Source organism: Myxocyprinus asiaticus, chromosome 19 (assembly GCF_019703515.2).
Source record: "Myxocyprinus asiaticus isolate MX2 ecotype Aquarium Trade chromosome 19, UBuf_Myxa_2, whole genome shotgun sequence".
NCBI lineage: Eukaryota > Metazoa > Chordata > Actinopteri > Cypriniformes > Catostomidae > Myxocyprinus > Myxocyprinus asiaticus.
Genome location: NC_059362.1, coordinates 33,136,965 through 33,155,628, shown reverse-complemented (window position 1 = coordinate 33,155,628; position 18,664 = coordinate 33,136,965). Strand labels below are relative to the sequence as shown.

Here is an 18,664-nt window from a genome sequence, read left to right as displayed (position 1 = left end):
ACATCGCCAAGACAATAAGACAATATACGCTCATGCCAACTGACAGACAAGACGAGAGAATGCGTAGCAACACCAAACAAAGCAATGCCATGCATTCCCACACTCAGGGTTGGGAGGGTTACTTTTGAAATGTATTCCACTACAGATTACAGAATACATGCTGTAAAATGTAATTTGTAACATATTCCGTTAGATTACTCAAGGTCAGTAATGTATTCTAAATACTTTGGATTACTACTTCAGCAGATGGTAGATTTTTTCACTTGTCTTGACTTTAAAAACAGTACAGTAAGACAAAATACACATGTTAAAAATACATTCTCTGAAAAACCTAAATATCTTATGCAGTATTGTTTCTAAAACAAGATGAATCTAATTGATCTTGTTTTAAGGATTTTTAGATATTTTTTACAGGAAAACAATACAAAAATTATTATCAAGAATATGATTTTTGCCCTAATATCAAAGGTCTTACTAGAAAAAAAGAAATTATGATCCAACGTGAATTTTCTTGATAAAAAAATATGATCGAGCCTGGTAACGTGCATGTAAAATGGCTAGAAATAGCATTTTAGCTTGGCATAAAGCTGACAATTTGCACAAGGTTTATTTCTATTTCTTCTGCTCCAAACTTACTTCAAACTTACTTCTCTGTCTGCTCGTATAAATGTAACACATCATAAGAAAGTGTTTCACCGCTGTTCAAATGCACTTTGGATCGTATCATTTATATGTATAAATGTTTTCCATCTGAAAGGACTAAATATTAAATGAAACAAATGACAATAAAATGCAAAGTAATCTCTTCAGTAATCAAAATACTTTTTGAATGTAACTGTATTCTAATTACCAATGATTAAAATTGTAACTGTAGTGGAATACAGTTACATATATTTTGTATTTTAAATATGTAATCCCGTTACATGTATTCTGTTACTCCCCAACACTGCCCACACTAGACAAAGCCTGAGCGTACATCGAGAGGCAAACGCCATGCGATGCATGCAACAGGCGACAAATCGAGACAGGATACTTGTTCAAACCCAACACCTCAGACTAAAGTGACCGAACCTCAGCACAACGTGAAGACAGCTTGCGACCCGGGTGTGCAGCGCAACGCGAAGCGCGCCCGTGGTCGTGAGAGACAGACATAAACGATTGATGTGAGTGCATGCCACCAAGATGACATAAGCACAATGGACAATAACAGACAGAACATGGAGCATGAGTGTCCGAATTCTGACACCAACCGAAACCGATCCAGACACCATGCTCTGAACATGAAACATGAGACCAACCGTGGAGCGCACAGCAGAGAACTAATAACTGAAGCCGTTCACTCACACAGAGACAGAAAACGAAACACAAGACAGACATAGAACGATTATGTCATGGTCCTGTCACACAAACTCAGACTGACAGACTGACAGGGCCATGACACGTACATGGAAAGCTAACCAGTCGTAATAGGATTCAGATCGCTGCAGCCAGAGGTGGAAGTTCTCCAAATATGGGCAGAGAGGATCGTTCACTCTAATTACATATGGCTACCAGGAGTTGGCACCAAGTACATGACACAGACTCAATGATGGCTCTAATGACACAGAATGGAACTGAATGAGATCTCGTTACTCATGCCTGCATGCTTCAGAGAGAGATCATACCTTTTTTCATTGTTGTATTTGCATGTGTAATTAGTTCTTATGTACAATTATTATGTTTTATTTGTTTGGTGACATTTTTGAATTTTTTTTGTACTGCCAACTTTTGATTGCTTTGTCGTATCAGCACAAAATTTTACTCGGGTACAGATGACATGATGGGGAACAAAACAAAAGCATCTTTTTAGAGCTACCTTATTCACACCCTGAGATATTTCAGTAGTTCGCAATTAATGTAATCCTGTATTAAGGATAGTGTAAACATGTGTGGCTCGCTCTCTGGGGCAAAGGGCTCGAGACTTGACCTGAGCTCGGATACCCCCCCCCCCGGACTGGTTTAGTAGGAGGAATAGATCGGAGGAGATGGGGAGGTGCTCGGAGCTATGTAGAGATAAGCAGCTGTTTATATACTCTTACTCTGACTGTGTAATTGGTCAGATTAAATGAACTTGCTCCTCCCGAACCTTGTTAATAAAACTTCATATAATGTCAAATCAGAAAAATAAGATAAAGGTAATTTTTAGATCATTTTTTGTGATTTCTCATCAGTTTCTTAGGCTGAGAGACTAAGAATTTATCATAATCTATCATTAAAAATTTTAAATGTTTTCGTTAAAATGATAAACACTTGACCTTCCTTGTTTTTTGTTTTTGTCACGTAATAAGCCTTTAATTTTGAACTTAAACAGGAATTCTTACAAATCACTTTCAGAGTTTAACGGGTTAAAGCAAAAGTGGGACATACAAAATATTGAAAAATTCTCAAATTCAAGTCAATTATTCAGTTCAAATTTTTGCTCAAATTGTTATGATCAGAATATAATTTGTAAGGAAAAAACTCTATTAAAATGTATTCAAATATTAAAAAATTAAGTTTTTTCATAAGTGGACTCAGAACCCCTCTGTATGTCTCTGTGTTAAAACAAAATCATGATGTAAGAATATTCCCTCATTACAAAGGTACTTTTCCATGTTCCCTTCCAGCTGAGTAAATCTTTCCGAAATCCGTAGTACAAGCCTGTGGCTCTTTGTGGTGTAAATTGTGCTTCAGCTTAAACATTGACGTGTGTGTGTGTGTGTGTGTGTGTGTGTGTGTGTGTGTGGATGACAGATATGGAGCGTAAGCTGCTGGAAGAACGATCTGCAAAGCAACAGTTGGAAAGCAGACTGATGCAGCTGGAGAAGGAAAACTCAGTATTAGACTGTGATTACAAACAAGCCAAACATGAGCTTCTGGAGCTCCGCTCACTCAAAGGAAAACTCACTGAGGAGGTACACCTGTCTGTCTGTTTTTGTCCATCTGACTGTAGCAGTTTGCATTTCCACCTAGTCCTTGAAGTGGAAATAGTGAAGAGATTGGTAAGGGTAAACAAATGTGGCTTTCTGTCCATAAAGTATTGTCTCGAGCATGAGGTTTGACCCGAGTTCTAATTTTCCCCTCTGGATTACTTAATTACTTAAATTAGTTAGGATTAAAAATGAAGGTGGAGTTGGGTTGGTGGAGGGATGCCGGAAGGATTGTCACGGGAGTGAAGTAAACAGCCGCTTATATGCATTTATGTTGTGATTGACAGGACTGTATTGACATGCTCCTCCCAAACCTTTGTTTTGAACTCCATGTAAATGTCTGTTTGTGGGAAATGTGTGTAGATTTTGTGGTGTACTCACATTTAAGTATTATTTATCAAGAAATCAATTATTTATTATTCAATGACACAGGTCTGAAAACTTTTGTTTGCTTACTAGCAATGCAGAGATTGAATTGATGCACAAATACATAAACACATTGGAGAATACACACACACACAAAAAGAGATTGCATTGATGCAGAGTATCTGTCTAACTTTGACTGATTGATGACTGTCTATTTGTCTGCCTCCCTGTAATATTCTGTGCCTGACCTGCCTTTAATGCATCATTTTGCATGTAGAAGGATTAATATATTAGATGTTAAATGACAAAAATGTGCAATCTAATCAAGTCTTTTTTTGTACGTGTGTTGCAGGTGGAGTTGTTGAGTGTGCGAGTGCAGCAGGAGACTCAAAGGAAGACTCTTTGTGAGTCTGATCTGAAAGTGCAGAGGCAGGAGATCAGCACCCTGCTCTCCTCTGAGAAACAACTCAAACAAGAACTAAACCATCTGCTGGAGCTGAAACTCAATCTGGAAAAACACAATCAGGAGCTGCGCAGGTCAGTGAGTTAAATATGAGTTTTTTGCACCAAAAACTGTCAGAATTAAGTTATACATGATAATTATAAACCCTGTCTCTGGCTCTCTGACTGAAATGCTCGTTTTTTGTCTCTCTTCCCCTTTAAGACCTCAATTTAAATGCCCAGTGTTATGATTGTCCAACATTGTACAACTCCTCGAATACAGCCATATTTATGTTTGAAATTTAAGAGAATAAACCAGCTCCACAAAAACAAACAAAATTTCTGAATTTACACAAAGCTGAACACCAGTGGGCGGGGTCAAGGGTGAGATGACGTAAAAGTAGGCGTTGATGTCGTTGCTTTGTAGGCGGTCATGAATTAATGAGCCCCCAAGTGACATAGGGGAAACCACAGTTTCAATAATTCCTTTCATAATTCAATAATATATTTTTTTTTTAATTGGTGAGGAAGTTTTGAGTTCTGAAACTTACAGTATGGTTTTTTTATAGTACAATGAACTCTTCTATGTCAAAATATCAAAGAAAATTTGATTCCTCATGACATGACCTTTTGAAAAGGGGGAGGGAATGCTTAGAGCAAAGCACTTTACAAATACTAATACAACTTTTAATTAAGTCTCAAGTGTTTGTTTGATCTATTAGTCTAGTAAAAATATTTCTGCTTTTCTTCATGCATTTTCAAAATGTTCCTATTCAGCATATGTACTGTTCATAATTAGTTGGACCTATGCAGTTCATCGTAATGTCAGTTAATTTCATTCTTTCATTTATGTTTAGCTCTACACAGTTTTTGGTCACCACTTTCAAAGTAAAATTTGGGTCCTGAAGCAAAACCAGTTGATAACCACTGCTTTATAGAGTAGTGTTGCCAATTAACTATATAATGTCTACTGTATATATGACATATAATTTGTTGATAGCAAATGAGACGTTCACAAAATTGCTCAAGTTAAATGAACATTCAGTTGACACAAGATTTACTCAGAAATATTTGAGAAATTCCATCAAAAATATTTGAAAAAGCTAAATGCATTTTTAATTGACAAGGCTGATGGTAGACCAGAAACAGTAGGCCAGGCAGGTTTACTATCAGTGCATTGCTAGAGTGTGTATAATTGTTGATGTAATAATATACAGTTTAAATGCCCAGATGTGAATCATCAGGTGTCTGTTCTCTCTGTCCAATTAGGGAGAGAGAAGAAATGGATGTACAACTAAAAGAGTTGAAGGACCAGTTGGAGGCAGAACAATACTTCACAGTACGTATGCCTGGTTTTAGCATATTTTGCGAGTGAATGTTTGAAGGAATGTGCTTGTTTGTCTATCTGTGCATATGTCTGTTAAATGTGACTGGATCTGATTTCAGAAACTGTATAAGACTCAGATTCGAGAGCTGAAGGAGGAGAGCGATGAAAAGACTAAACTCTACAAAGATGCTCAGCAGAGACTGCAGGACCTGCAGGAAGAGAGGTATGTGTGTATATGAATGAAAGGGAGAGCAGGCAAAACATTCCTTTAAAGTTTATGTTAGTGTGAGCACCTCTAGTGGAATGAATTATAAGAACACTGTTGACTGATTTAGCTACAGTTTATATTAAGAAAGCGAAAGAGCAGGGTCCAAAATTAACTTTTTGCCACAAATATTTCTTACCTGCCACAAAACTCACCACATGGAAAAATTACACATCCTAGATAAACCACTAATGATACATTTTCCACTGAGGTAAAAGTCTTTAGAAAATGCATGAGTCGTGACAGATTTTTTCTTTAGTAGATGGTTTGTATGTCTTTGATTTGAAATCCAATTGAAACCATGCATATGTTGCAGTTTTTAGTCGCCAGTCAGCTTGTGAGTAAATCCAATTTAGCCATTTTTAGCCAACCAACAATTTTTACTCACATTTAGAACTTGCCGAGTGTTCACTTTGGTCCCTGAGAAAAGTTAATATGCTAGTCAAACCAATTATGAATAAATCAGAGAAGTCTAAATGAACAAGAAAATAAAGAGTCTGAGGTCTGTTTTTTGTGTTTAAATAGGGACTCGTTAGCAGCACAGTTGGAGAAGAGTCTGACAAAGGCGGACTCTGAGCAGCTGGCGCGCTCCATTGCTGAGGAGCAGTACTCCGACCTGGAGAAAGAAAAGATCATGAAGGAGCTGGAGATCAAAGACATGATTGCCAGACATCGGCAGGACCTCAGCGAGAAGGACAATACCATCAGCTTGGTGAGAAAGCGAGGGAGAGAATGTGTGAGTGAGAGAATAAGAATTTGGATTTTCCTTAATGTCCTTTTCTCTTTTTTGTAATATAAGCTGGAGGAGTCTAACCGCACACTAACTGCGGATGTTGGCAACCTGGCCAGTGAGAAAGGGGAGCTCAACAACCAGCTTAAACATCTACAGCAAAGTGAGTAGACAATTAGCAGCTCTTTCCTCGAATAGTGTACAAAATAGGGCCTGAAACTCTTAAATAGTTTTTTGCTTTTTCAACAAGTAGATAGTGAAAGGGGTGCTTAATCTTCAGTTGATTTTCAACCTCAAGAGATCAAACTTACACCAGAATGGGTAACAGGGTTGTAAATGTAGTCTAACTGAACTAGCTAGTTTTAGGACCAAAGGTTAGTTTGTAGTTATTGCTAAATGGATAATTCCTATATTTATATAGCTACTTTTCATAGTAGGTTAAAGGACTATTCCAGGTCAATACACATTAAGCTCAATCGGCAGGATGGCATAATGTTGAATACCACAAAAATAAATTTTTACTCATCCGTCCTTTCTTTAAAAAAAAAAGCAAAAATCAAAGTTACAGTGAGACACTTACTGTACAATGAAAGTGAATGGGGGCAATTTTTGGAGGGTTTAAAGGCAGAAATGTGAAGCTTATCATTTTATGAAAGCACTTACATTAATTCTTCTTTTAAAACTCATGTATTATTTAAGCTGTAAAGTTTTATGAATCGTCATTATTAAAGTCATAGGTTTTTAGGGTTTGTTGACATTATATCGTCAAAAATTGGCTATAACTTTACACAGAAAAGTTTAGCAAGTGATTTTATCACAGTAAAATAATGTTAACACGCAAATTTTTACGTCTTGTGGCTATACTTTTGTAATAGGTTTTTGGGGGTGGGATTTAATCCCCTTTTCTCCCCAATTTGGCATGCGCAATTCCCAATGTGCTCTTATTCCTCATGGTGGCGCAGTGACTCGCCTCAATCCAGGTGGCGGTGGATGAATCTCAGTTGCCTCTGCTTCTGAGACAGTCAGCCTGTGCATCTTATCACGTGGCTTGTTGAGCGCATTACCTCAGATACTTGGTGCATGTGGAGGCTCACGCTATTCATCGCGGCATCCACACACAATTCACCACGCGCCCCATCGAGGGTGAGAGCCACCTTATAGCAACCATGAGGAAGGTAACCCACGTTACTCTACCCTCCCTAGCAACTGGGCCAATTTGGTTGTTTAGGAGACCTGGCTGGAGTCACTCAGCATGCCCTGGGATTCAAACTCGCAAACTCCAGGGGTGGTAATCAGCATCTTTACTCGCCTCACTGGAACCCAGAATTTTGTTTTTTTGGAGGGGCAAATAAACTTTTTATTTTTTTGGTAATCAGTATTATCCCACAAATGCGAGCTTAACTTGTATTGAACCCAGAATATTCCTTTAATTTAATGTTAGGTAATAGTTTATCTAACATATCTAATAGTTCTCACATCGGATATGTGCCTTTAATGGTTAAAAAAAAAAAGTGAGGGGACGCTAAAGTGTACTGTATTTTTCGAATGTTCCAAATGTCAATGCTTTTTATAGTAACATGAAAGGAGTGATGTTATAAATGTGCTATAACACATTTATAAATGTATACATAGAGTTGGAGAGGGCCAGAGAAGAAGAAAAACAGATGAACGCTTTGAAGCTGTCCTATGAGAAGCAGATCCAGACTGAGAGAACCCTCAAGATACAGGTGTGTTTGGATGGGATAGTTCACCCGAAAAAGAAAATTCTGTAATCATTTATTCACCGTTATGTTTTTCCAAACCTGTTTGATTTTCGTTCGTGGAACACTCAAGCACATAACATATTTCCATAAATGTGTTATGTGTTCCACAGAAGAAAGAAAGTGACAGAATTTTCCTTTTTGGGTGAACTATCCCTTTAATCTGTTGAGAAATGTTTTAATCAAGGGTTTGTAACTATACATGTGCGTATTTCTCAGAAAATTAGGTTGTTTTCATATTTTGTAGAATAGATGTTTCTAGCATGTCTGAGGTAAATTATAATATCAACTGTATATTTTTGTATAACTGTATTTTAGGCTGTAAACAAGCTGGCAGAGGTTATGAAGAAGACGGGTGACAGGCCACGGCAAGGCAACTACACTGACATCCGCAGGAAGGAGAAAGAGAACAGACAGCTGCAGTTGCAGCTACGCACTGAGAAAGAAAAACTCAACACTGCTATGATCAAATACCAGAAAGAACTCAATGATATGCAGGCTGTGAGTTATAAATAGAACATCAGTGCAACAGAAATATAACTGTAGTCACTTGCAGTTTTTGATGATTTGCAGGAGGCAGGAGACGAAGTGATGGTTAACATGAAGTTTATTAAATAATGTTAGTTGCATCTTTCTTAATGCTCAGTCTGACTTCGACTGAGCAGCATAAATCAGCAAGTCTTATTATACTAAGCAAAGACAATAGAAATGTACTGCTTCTAAACATTGTCTTGTAATGTTGAAGACCTTGAAATGGAGACAATTCCTTACCTCTAACTTGTGAAGAAGTTATAGCATACATGAGATTAAACAGAAATAGCAAACCATAGCAAGTGCAAGAAACAATGTAAAATAAAAAATATACTGTGTGTGTGTGTGTGTGTGTGTATATATATATATATATATATATATATATATATATATATATATATATATATATATATATATATATATATGAATAGAAATTAATTAGTAAATACAGTATTTAGAAAATAAAATGTAAGAAGTAAAATAAATTGAGTACAACACATGTATGTTTGCTCTCTTGAAGCCACCCACACACACAGGTTGCTTTTAAAAACCTAAATCAGATCCTTAGACCCTTCAGTTCTGTTCCAATGGATTGCAGCTCAATTGAAATTCTTGTTTCCACTGGAATTCTGACCAGTTCCATGCACACTCTGGCCCAATCAAGAATATCAGATCTGTCCAGAAACCTTTTCTGTTTAGAATGGCAGATCTGAAATAGTAATCCATTTCAACTCAAATTGTATCCCTCTGTTTGCAGTTGATTGCAGAAGAGTCTCAGGTGCGACTGGAGCTGCAGATGGCTCTGGACAGTAAAGACAGTGATATTGAGCGTCTGCGCTGTCAGCTCACCTCTCTCAGCATCCACTCTCTGGACACCACCAGCATCAGCAGTACTGGCAATGACCTGGAGCCAGACGACAATTATCCAGGTAGATATCCATGTTATGTCCCGAGCACAGAACTGCTCGATGTGCTGATCATTGGTGAAATATTGAATATTCTCTATGTATTCGTGATGATTTTGCTGACGATATACTGTAAAATTAAGCAACATTGTGAATATCGCAATGATTTTAATGCACTATTTATTTGGCCATTAAGTTTCCTAAAAAGCATGCCATTAGACAAGTTACGCAATTCCTCCTTGTTACAACTTAAGTATGAAAGCATTAAAGGGATAGTTAAAAATGAAAATTCGCACATTATCTCAAATGCTTCTGCTGCACACAAATAAAGATTTTTTAGAAAATATCTCAGATATGTAGGTCCATACAATGCAAGTGAATGGTGGCCAGAAATTTGAAGGTCCAAGAAGCATATACAGGCAGCATAAAAGTAATTCTCCAGTGGTTAAATCTATATCTTTAGAATCTATATCTTCAAAATCGATATGATTGGTGTGGGTGAGAAACAGATCAATATTTAATATTTATAAATCTCCACTTTCACTTCCGCATTCTTCTTTGTTTTTGGCGATTCACATTCTTCGTGCATATCGCACCTACTGGGCAGGGAGGAGAATTTATAGTAAAAAAGGAATTAAATATTGATCTGTTTCTCACCCACGCCTATTATATCGCTTCTGAAAACATGGATTTAACCACTGGAGTCATATGTATTACTTTTATGCTGCCTTTATGTGCTTTTTTGACCTTCAAAGTTCTAGCCACCATTCACATGCATTGAATGGACCTACAGAGCTGAGATATTTTTCTAAAAATCTTTGTGTTCAGCAGAAGAAAGAAAGTCACACACATCTGGGATGGCATGAGGGTGAATAAATGATGAGAACATTTAAATTTTTGGGTGAACTATACCTTTAAGACTTCTGTAGCAAAAATGCTGATAGAGTTAGTCTGTAAGTGTTATTCATTTCCATGAATCAGTTCAAACTATCGATATTAATCTACTTAGTTACAAAAAACAATCACTTTTTTAAGCCATTTAAGGGCAAATACATAAATATCAAGGAACACAATATAATTTTATCAAAAGGCTGAAAAATTGAGCTATATATTTCTTTTAGTTATATTGCCCAGCCCTACTAATCAGTAGATTTGAAAACTCTCACTCTGTGTCACTCTTTCACCTTTGATTTTGCTAGCTTTTCATTCCTTTTTGATCTGGTATACTCCACTATTTTCACTCTGTCTTATCTCTTTTTTTATGTTCCTTTTTCCCATGCTCATATATGGCTTACTGAAATTGTGCACTCTTTTACTACTTTCTTTCACTCTTTTCACTCCTTCCCTTTTTCTCTTACCACAATGCTGCTGTAGTCCGCATCACACACTCTCACACCTCAGAGTCTATGTCCTTCACGTACCAGCGAAGCTCCAAGTCAGTGTGTATTGATACCCGGCCATGCCAGATCACCCCTCTGTCCCCCTCTGACTCAGAGGAAGAGGAGGATGAGGAGGACCAGTGTGGGCCAAGGCCCGCCCTCACATATGAGAAGCCCACTGACCAAAAGCCTGCAGGTGACACTGCATGGAAACAAATCAGTATGCAGACTCATGCTCTCTCTCTTTTATAGTCTCATTTTATTTGGTGTGCAGTTTCAAGGATGTGTTTCCAAACCTAGTGAGCTGTATAACTAGACAGTATTTGAGCAACAAATGTTCAAATCAGGAAGTCAAGGTTTGGTTGGTTAGCATGGGCAGTCAGCCCCTGTTGGTAGATGCTGGAACTGCACTATTATGTGGCCAAAAAGCATCTTTCTCCATTGACAGCCATTCATATGGAGCCCCTTGAGGACAGGGTGGGAATATATATATATATATATATATATGTATATATATATATATATATATATATATATATATATATATATATATATATATATATGTATATATAATATATTTTTTTTTTTTTCTGAAATAGTTTTACTACAGTAACAATATTTTAACCTTGATATTCATTGTGAAACCATAGTTATAATACAGGAAAGCAAAAACTATGGTTATAAAAATCATAATGTTGTGGTTATTATGTTTTTACTATACAAATACTGTAGTTTAACTGTAGTTTTACCATAGTAACATTGTATAGTGTAATAACTAGTTTTTGGTGGAAATAATTTTTCTATAGTAATATTGTAGTTACCATGACTGTTGTAGGCTAACCATGTTTTGTTTTTGTATTTTGTTTTTTGGAAGAAACCATGGTTTTAATACGTTATACTGTATCCATAGTAACCATGGTTTTAATATTGATTAACCATGGTTATTCTTGTGTTTACCATGGTTTACTACAAATATTTGTAGTAACACCATAATAACCACAAAATTGTGATTTTTTTATTATTACTATGCTTTTACAATGAATATCAAGGTTAAAATATGGCTACTATATTAAAACCATGGTAAATTTATTTACAAGGGAATGTAAAACTATTGCGAGGACATGCAATACTATTTCTGTACATTCAATAGTAATTTTGTATTCTTTTTTTTTTTTTTAAGTATTTTTTATTTTTTTTTGGAGGGATATTAAAAGCATTATATGAATTTGACTAATTGGCAATAGGCTAAATAAATTGTCTCCGGAACTGAAAGGCCAGTAGAAAAGATAGCAGAAAACAGGTTGCATACCTCCTTGGGCTGATTGCACCAGCTGAGCAACTGTAATTAAGATGAAAAGAAAAGCTAACGAATAGCTCTCTCCAGTTATTAGACCTCCTTGGTTCAAATGTGCCTATGATGCTCAATAATGCTGCCCAGCTTACTAGCTTTTAAAACACAGTCACAGTTTTTTTGCTAATAATTTGGTGTAACACTAATGGGATTTTTCATAAATTTACACGATAATGAGATATTGCTCACCTTATGTGTTTTAACACTACTGATAGAGTGATAGAGCAAAACCATTTAATTCCAAGAGACTTTAAGAACAGATTTGTGTTTTGCATCTGTGAAAGTCATTTTCAAGGCCTGTACTTGCTTGATCATTTTCGGTCTCTCTAACTTGTGTTGCCTTGGAATCTTATATATAATTTGTAACACACTCTTTGTGTGTGTGTGTGTGTGTGTGTGTGTGTGTGTGTGTGTGTGTACAGATGCTAGTCTAGAGGGATGGCTCTCAATGCCTACCAAGAACACCAAAAGATTTGGCTGGGAAAAGAAGGTAATGGTTTAAACGTAGTAAAGTTGTAAACATGTATACATATGCCACATCAACAAACTCTTTGAATATCTGTGCATGTATCTCTGTGAATTGCAGTATGTGGTGGTAAGCAGCAAGAAGATCTTGTTTTATGAGTCCGAGCAGGACAGAGAGCAATCCAGCCCCTTCATGATTCTAGACATTGAGTGAGTTTCAGATGTTGCACACACATTTACTGTTCTCTTGCAAAGTTACTTTCTGCTTGCTGGTCCTAGCTGGTTTATGATGGCTAGTGCTGGTTTGGCTGATGGACCAACATTGTCATGTGGTTCACCACCTGAACAGGTAAAACTGGTCAATTAGTATGGTGTTTCTGGTGAAACTGATTGACCAGGGAATTCAAGCTGGTTAAGATAAAAAGCAAGGGGGAGACACCGATAATTAGTGTCCAAAACCCAGCATGTCAAATCAAATCAAATCACTTTATTGTCACAACCTTATACACAAGTGCAATAGTGTGTGAAATTCTTGGGTGCAGTTCCGAGCAACATAGCAGTCATGACAGTGATGAGACATACCAATTTACAATAAACTTCAGATTTACACAACACAATTTAAAATCTAATATACACATAATTACACACAACACAGTATGCAAATAACATACAATGTACAGTATGCAATACACACAATATAGAATACACATTATACAATAAAAAATAGTATATATAAAATGTACTGGTATAAATATGCTGGTCTTTCCAACAGGGGTGTGTGAAGAGCAGTGTAAAATTTTATTTTTTAAATAATCCTAATAATTGTTTAATTTTCCTGAAAGAAGTCTCAAAAGTCATGGAAACTGCCCTTAAGTAGAGCATGTATAGAGTAAATCGTGCTTGCAAGCCAAAGTGATGTCTAATTTGTGAGCAAGTCAATGTTTTGAGGCAGTTCTTTTCAGTAATGTTGTTCAAACCAGATCACAAATATGTCTGAATGATTAATACGAGAATTGGTCTCGATCAAAATGATTTTCATAAATGACTGGGATGGTCTTGGAAAAGTTATGGAAATTAATTGGTCAAAAATTGTGGGAACCCTGTATATTAGCAGTGATATTTTGTAATATGGTGGCAAATGTGTGGTCACCAAGTTTAGCATACAATCCCTTTTCTGTAAAGCAGTTTAAGTTATAAATCACATTAAACAATAAACAACTCAATAACCTGTTGATAAATGATTGCACTTACATAACAATACCTAATCCATGGGAGGCCTGGGTAGCTCAGCAAGTTTTAACACTGACTACCACCCCTGGTGTCACGAGTTGGAATCCAGGGCGTGCTGAGTGACTCCAGCCAGGTCTCCTAAGCAACCAAACTGGCCCGGATGCTAGGGAGGATAGAGTCACATGGGGTAACCTCATCGTGGTCTCGATTAGTGGTTCTCGCTCTCAATGGGGCATGTGGTAAGTTGTGCGTGGATCGCGGAGAGTAGCATGAGCCTCCATATGTTGTGAGTCTCCGCAGTGTCATGCACAACGAGCCACATAATAAGATGTGCGGATTGACTGTCTCAGAAGCGGAGGCAACTGAGACTTGTCCTCTGCCACCCGGATTGAGGTGAGTAACTGCGCCACCATGAGGACCTACTAAGTAGTGGGAATTGGGCATTCCAAATTGGGAGAAAAAGGGGATAAAATTAATAAAAATAAAAAAAAACAATAATAAAAATAAAAAAACCAATACCTAATCCATTTATTTTCTTACTTCCTTTCCTTTTTCCACTCTTAGCAAACTCTTTCACGTAAGACCTGTCACTCAGACAGATGTGTACCGCGCAGACCCCAGAGAAATCCCATGCATTTTCCAGGTAACATGCTCAATTTGTCCCTGCAGAAATGCATCTACTTTAAAATAAGAATGATTGAGACAATTCAGCATGCTTCAAATTTAACCTTACAACACCCTGTCTTCCTCTGTTCTCTCTATAGATACTATATGCTAATGAGGGAGAGAGCAAGAAAGAGGAAGTTGCTGTGGAACCATTATCGGCAGCTGAAAGGTCGTCGTTTATCCCACACAAAGGTCATGAGTTTGTGCACACGCTCTACCACTTTCCCTCCAGCTGCGAAGCCTGTCCAAGGCCTCTGTGGAACGTCTTCAGGCCACCACCAGCCTTGGAGTGCAGGCGCTGCCGGGTCAAATGCCATAAAGATCACATCGATCGAAAGGAAGAGGTCCTTGCTCCTTGCAGAGGTCAGGAGGTCACACTCACAGAGCATTGGAAATTCAGATTTATCTTAATACTCTAGGTTGTTATACATGTGTGAATCTTGACTACTGATATGGGTACTGAGAAGACTTGTTGTAGCATTATTTTTGGTGCTATAAATGCTATGGGCTTCCTTCAGTGTCCTGTATGGTAATGCAAATTGATAGATACATTAGGGTCCAAAAGCCTGAAACAGAGTTTTTTTTTTTAATCATAAATGAGTAATTTTTTAGAAGATGAACTTCAGACTTTACAAAACAAGAAGTTACCAAACTTAACAACAAAATCAACTATAAAAACTATGTAAGTCAACTTGCAAACAATGAAACCATGCAAGTTCATTAATTATTTAAGCCCGGTGCATGCTGGGAACGTCAGCTTTGAAAAGTTTAGTAAATTTTACTTATTTCATTTACTTGTGAAATTTACTCAACTTGGCAAATAAATATGACAAGGGTTTCTACTTTAAGACTGATACATAATGATGCATTGTAAAGATAATAATCATTATATAATCATAATAATCATAAATAATATTTACTTGTAAGCTAGAACATTCATTTTTACATGATTGAATTGTAGAACAATTGTACAAATAGTGCAAATTTAGAATTAACTTAATATTTTCAAGTTCATGCTTAAACTATCGTATTCAATGTAGAAAGTACTTATCTTTTCTGCTATATTTACTTCATCACAAAAAAAAAGAAAGAAAAAATGTCAATGTATTTCTTGCTTACTAATCAAATGTAAGCAAATTTGTGACTTTGATCATGTTTACTCTTAAAAGATCAGATTGTCTTGCTTTCATTGAAGCACACAAGATGCTCTTTGGAACATTCTCAAATCATGCTTGATAACATGATCATCAGGTTTTGCACAAACTTGTGGAGTCCATGGAAGTTTGAGTGCATACTGTCAATAAAGCAAAAAAGGGGAATACTAAATACTAAGAATTTCTGAAATTCATGTTAACTTTTCAATTTAACTTTTTCCTCAAATTGTATCATAATATATATAATATAATATAATATAACATAATATAATTTGCAATTAAAAGTTATTTATTAAGTTAGAAAATGCTAAATAGAAACTTTTTCCCTAGTGGTCTCAGACTTTTGGACCCCACTGTATCAACAGGCAGTACAAACAGCACTCACATACTGTATGTATGAAATACAACTAATTTGCCTCATATTTTCTTCCACAGTAAATTATGACATGTCCACAGCAAAAGAGCTGCTGCTGCTGGCCAACTCCACACAAGAGCAGCAGAAATGGGTCAACCGCTTGCTCAAGCAGGTCCCACGAAAACCTGTAGCCCACACCGCAATTTTAGCTATATCTCCTTCCCCCTCCGAGGGATCTCCACCCGCATTGTCCCCTCAACCCTCTCCTCACCTGTCCACCCGTTCCTCCCCCAGGATGCCCCACAGAGGAGCCATCAAAGTGCATTCCACCCGACAGCAGCACTCACCCAAGACCAGGTGAGAACCAGACAGATCAACAAGGTTAATACCAAGGGGGAGTTACATTACTTGAAGATACACTTAAGGGAGTTAAAGGAATATTCTAGGTTAAATACACATTAAGCTCAATTGACAGCATTTGTGACATAATGTTGATTACCACAAAAATTCATTTCGACCTGTCCTTCCTTTTCTTTAAAAAAGCAAAAATCAAGGTTACAGTGGGGCTCTTACAATGGAAGTGAATGGGGACAATAGTTTTTTTTAAAACACTTTAATTCTTTTGTTAAACTCATGTATTAGTTGAGCTGAAAAGTTGTTTAAATCATAATTTTTACAGTAGTTTTAGGGTTTGTTGTCTACATCATCATGGCAACTAAGTTATAAAATTGGATATAACTTTACAAAAAAAAGGTTAGTAAGCGATTTTATCACACTAAAATCATGTTAACATGCATATTGTTTACGTCTTGTGGCTATACTTTTGAAATTGTGAGTACTCTAATAACATTTAAAAATTGCCCCAATTCACTTTCATTGTAAGTGCCTCACTGAACCCAGATTTTTGCTTTTTTTAAAGAAAAATGTATTTCTGTGGTAATCAATATTATGCCACAAATGCTGTCAAATGAGCTTAACTTGTATTGAACCCGGAATATTCCTTTAATTGAAAGTAGCTCAGTAAGATGCAGACTAAAAATCTGATAATGGAGGTTATTTTTGACGGTTATCTGAATCTGTACTAGCTTGAACTCTTCTGGTCAACTTTAGAAATTTTGTATTGCAGCATAATTGATAATGATGTTACTCCTTATGATTAATCACTTACTGTATGTTTGTGTTGTTCATCATTTGTAAGTCACTTAAGACACAAGCATTTGCTATATGAATTAAGGTAAATATAAATGCACTGGGTTTAACAAGTTAGACTTGGCTGTATAGTTGTGTAGGTCCTCAATAGCTTTCTTTGTGCTGCTAACCTTTTCTAGCCCTGGCCCCATGCTCCGTATCATTCTTCACTGACCTGTTCACCTTTGACCTTTCACCTTTCCCCATTGTTCATATGTGTGGACAGTAAGTACACCACATGCCAGATTACTGTTTATCATGTTCTGCTGGCTTTTGCAGGCCTAAAACTTCCACTTCATGCATTTGACTGTCTGTTCTGTTCTCTGTAAGAGTAATTAAAGGGATAGTTCACCCAAAAATGAAATTCTGTCATAATTTACCCACACTTATGTCATTACAAACCATTGTGACTCTCTTGCAGAACACAAAAGGAGGAATAAAAAAATAAATAAAAAAAAATCCAGTTTGCTGTTTTCAATACAATGGCAGTGAATAGTGTCTCACTTTAAAGCTAACCCAAAAGTATCATAAAAGTGTCCATGCGACTCATGAGATATATTTCAAGTTGTCTTAAGGCATGCGATGGGTTTTGATGAGAAAAACCTACAATTTAAATAATTTTGCTGTGAAAATTTGGATGTCCGTTGCACATTCATGAGCGATATGAGAAGCTTATTCACAGTGGTTCATGTTCAAGTGAGAACTTGTGTTGCTTAGCCACTTCATATCGGTTAACAAGATTCTCCCACATATGGCCCAATATTTATTAAAACTAGTCCTGTTAGTCAATTTAAAAATGTTTATTAATCACATAATTTTTCGTAGTTCATCTGGATTAATCTCAAATTGTGCTGCAATTTGACTCTAAATATACTTCTTTTCATGTCAAAATGCATTTCTTTCTTTCTTAGGAAAGAAAACAAAAAAATATGTAACAATATAATGCTTTATTAACATTTTCCAAACAAAGCCTTCTACAGTATAAAGATAGAAATGCAGTAAAACAGCACCAATTCAAGTAGCATTAAACGTTTCCGAACGTCTAATTGGGAGTTTGACTAATTGAAAGAACTAGTCCCCACATACTTTAGGTTGCATATTCAGTGCAATGGGCATTAAATCTCTTAAACTCTTATCCTCTACAATATTAATCAGCCAGCAGACTGTGGCTATCCGCTTTAAAGCAATTGTGAAGCCGCGTTCATGATAGGCATCAGGGCATCAGCGCCAGCGTAAAGCGCAGCTCTGAAGTACACATGAAAATCGCTTGCAGACAAAAACGTCTCATTCCGTGTTTTGGTAATAGTTAAGACTTGCCTTGCTTCTGTGGTAATTAAAATGCGCATTAAACTGAAAAATACTTCCATCTAAGCTTGTTTTGTACAACAAGAGGTCCTTTCTTCATCACATTATCACTAACACTTAATCACTGCTGTGTGTGTTTGTGGTGTGTCCAACAATGTAATGAATCCAGACAGACACTTCGCAAAGGTTCCGCCCTTTCAACCAGCATTTATGCTGGTTTATGCTGTATTAAAGGCAAATGTGTTAATCGCATTTAAGAAAAATGAACACGTTAAACTTTTTTAATTAGTCGTATGCG

General features: G+C 36.6%; 1 protein-coding gene across 3 annotated transcripts in view; it reads left to right on the top strand.

The window, feature by feature from the left end:
• The window catches only part of LOC127410351 (rho-associated protein kinase 2-like), a 55,844-nt gene that overhangs the window by 34,761 nt on the left and 2,419 nt on the right, over positions 1–18,664 (top strand). For 2 of the 3 annotated variants that reach the window (XM_051645564.1, XM_051645566.1), the window contains 15 exons: positions 2,773–2,933; positions 3,667–3,851; positions 5,025–5,094; positions 5,202–5,305; positions 5,873–6,059; positions 6,147–6,240; positions 7,710–7,804; positions 8,156–8,338; positions 9,126–9,297; positions 12,426–12,493; positions 12,590–12,678; positions 14,263–14,341; positions 14,463–14,727; positions 15,954–16,230; positions 17,202–17,286. In XM_051645564.1, coding sequence (XP_051501524.1) covers positions 2,773–2,933; positions 3,667–3,851; positions 5,025–5,094; positions 5,202–5,305; positions 5,873–6,059; positions 6,147–6,240; positions 7,710–7,804; positions 8,156–8,338; positions 9,126–9,297; positions 12,426–12,493; positions 12,590–12,678; positions 14,263–14,341; positions 14,463–14,727; positions 15,954–16,230; positions 17,202–17,235 — 2,063 coding nt within the window. In that variant the 3' untranslated portion in view covers positions 17,236–17,286. The remainder of the gene's footprint in view (positions 1–2,772; positions 2,934–3,666; positions 3,852–5,024; positions 5,095–5,201; positions 5,306–5,872; positions 6,060–6,146; positions 6,241–7,709; positions 7,805–8,155; positions 8,339–9,125; positions 9,298–12,425; positions 12,494–12,589; positions 12,679–14,262; positions 14,342–14,462; positions 14,728–15,953; positions 16,231–17,201; positions 17,287–18,664) is intronic. The other variant, XM_051645565.1, reaches the window with a different exon arrangement.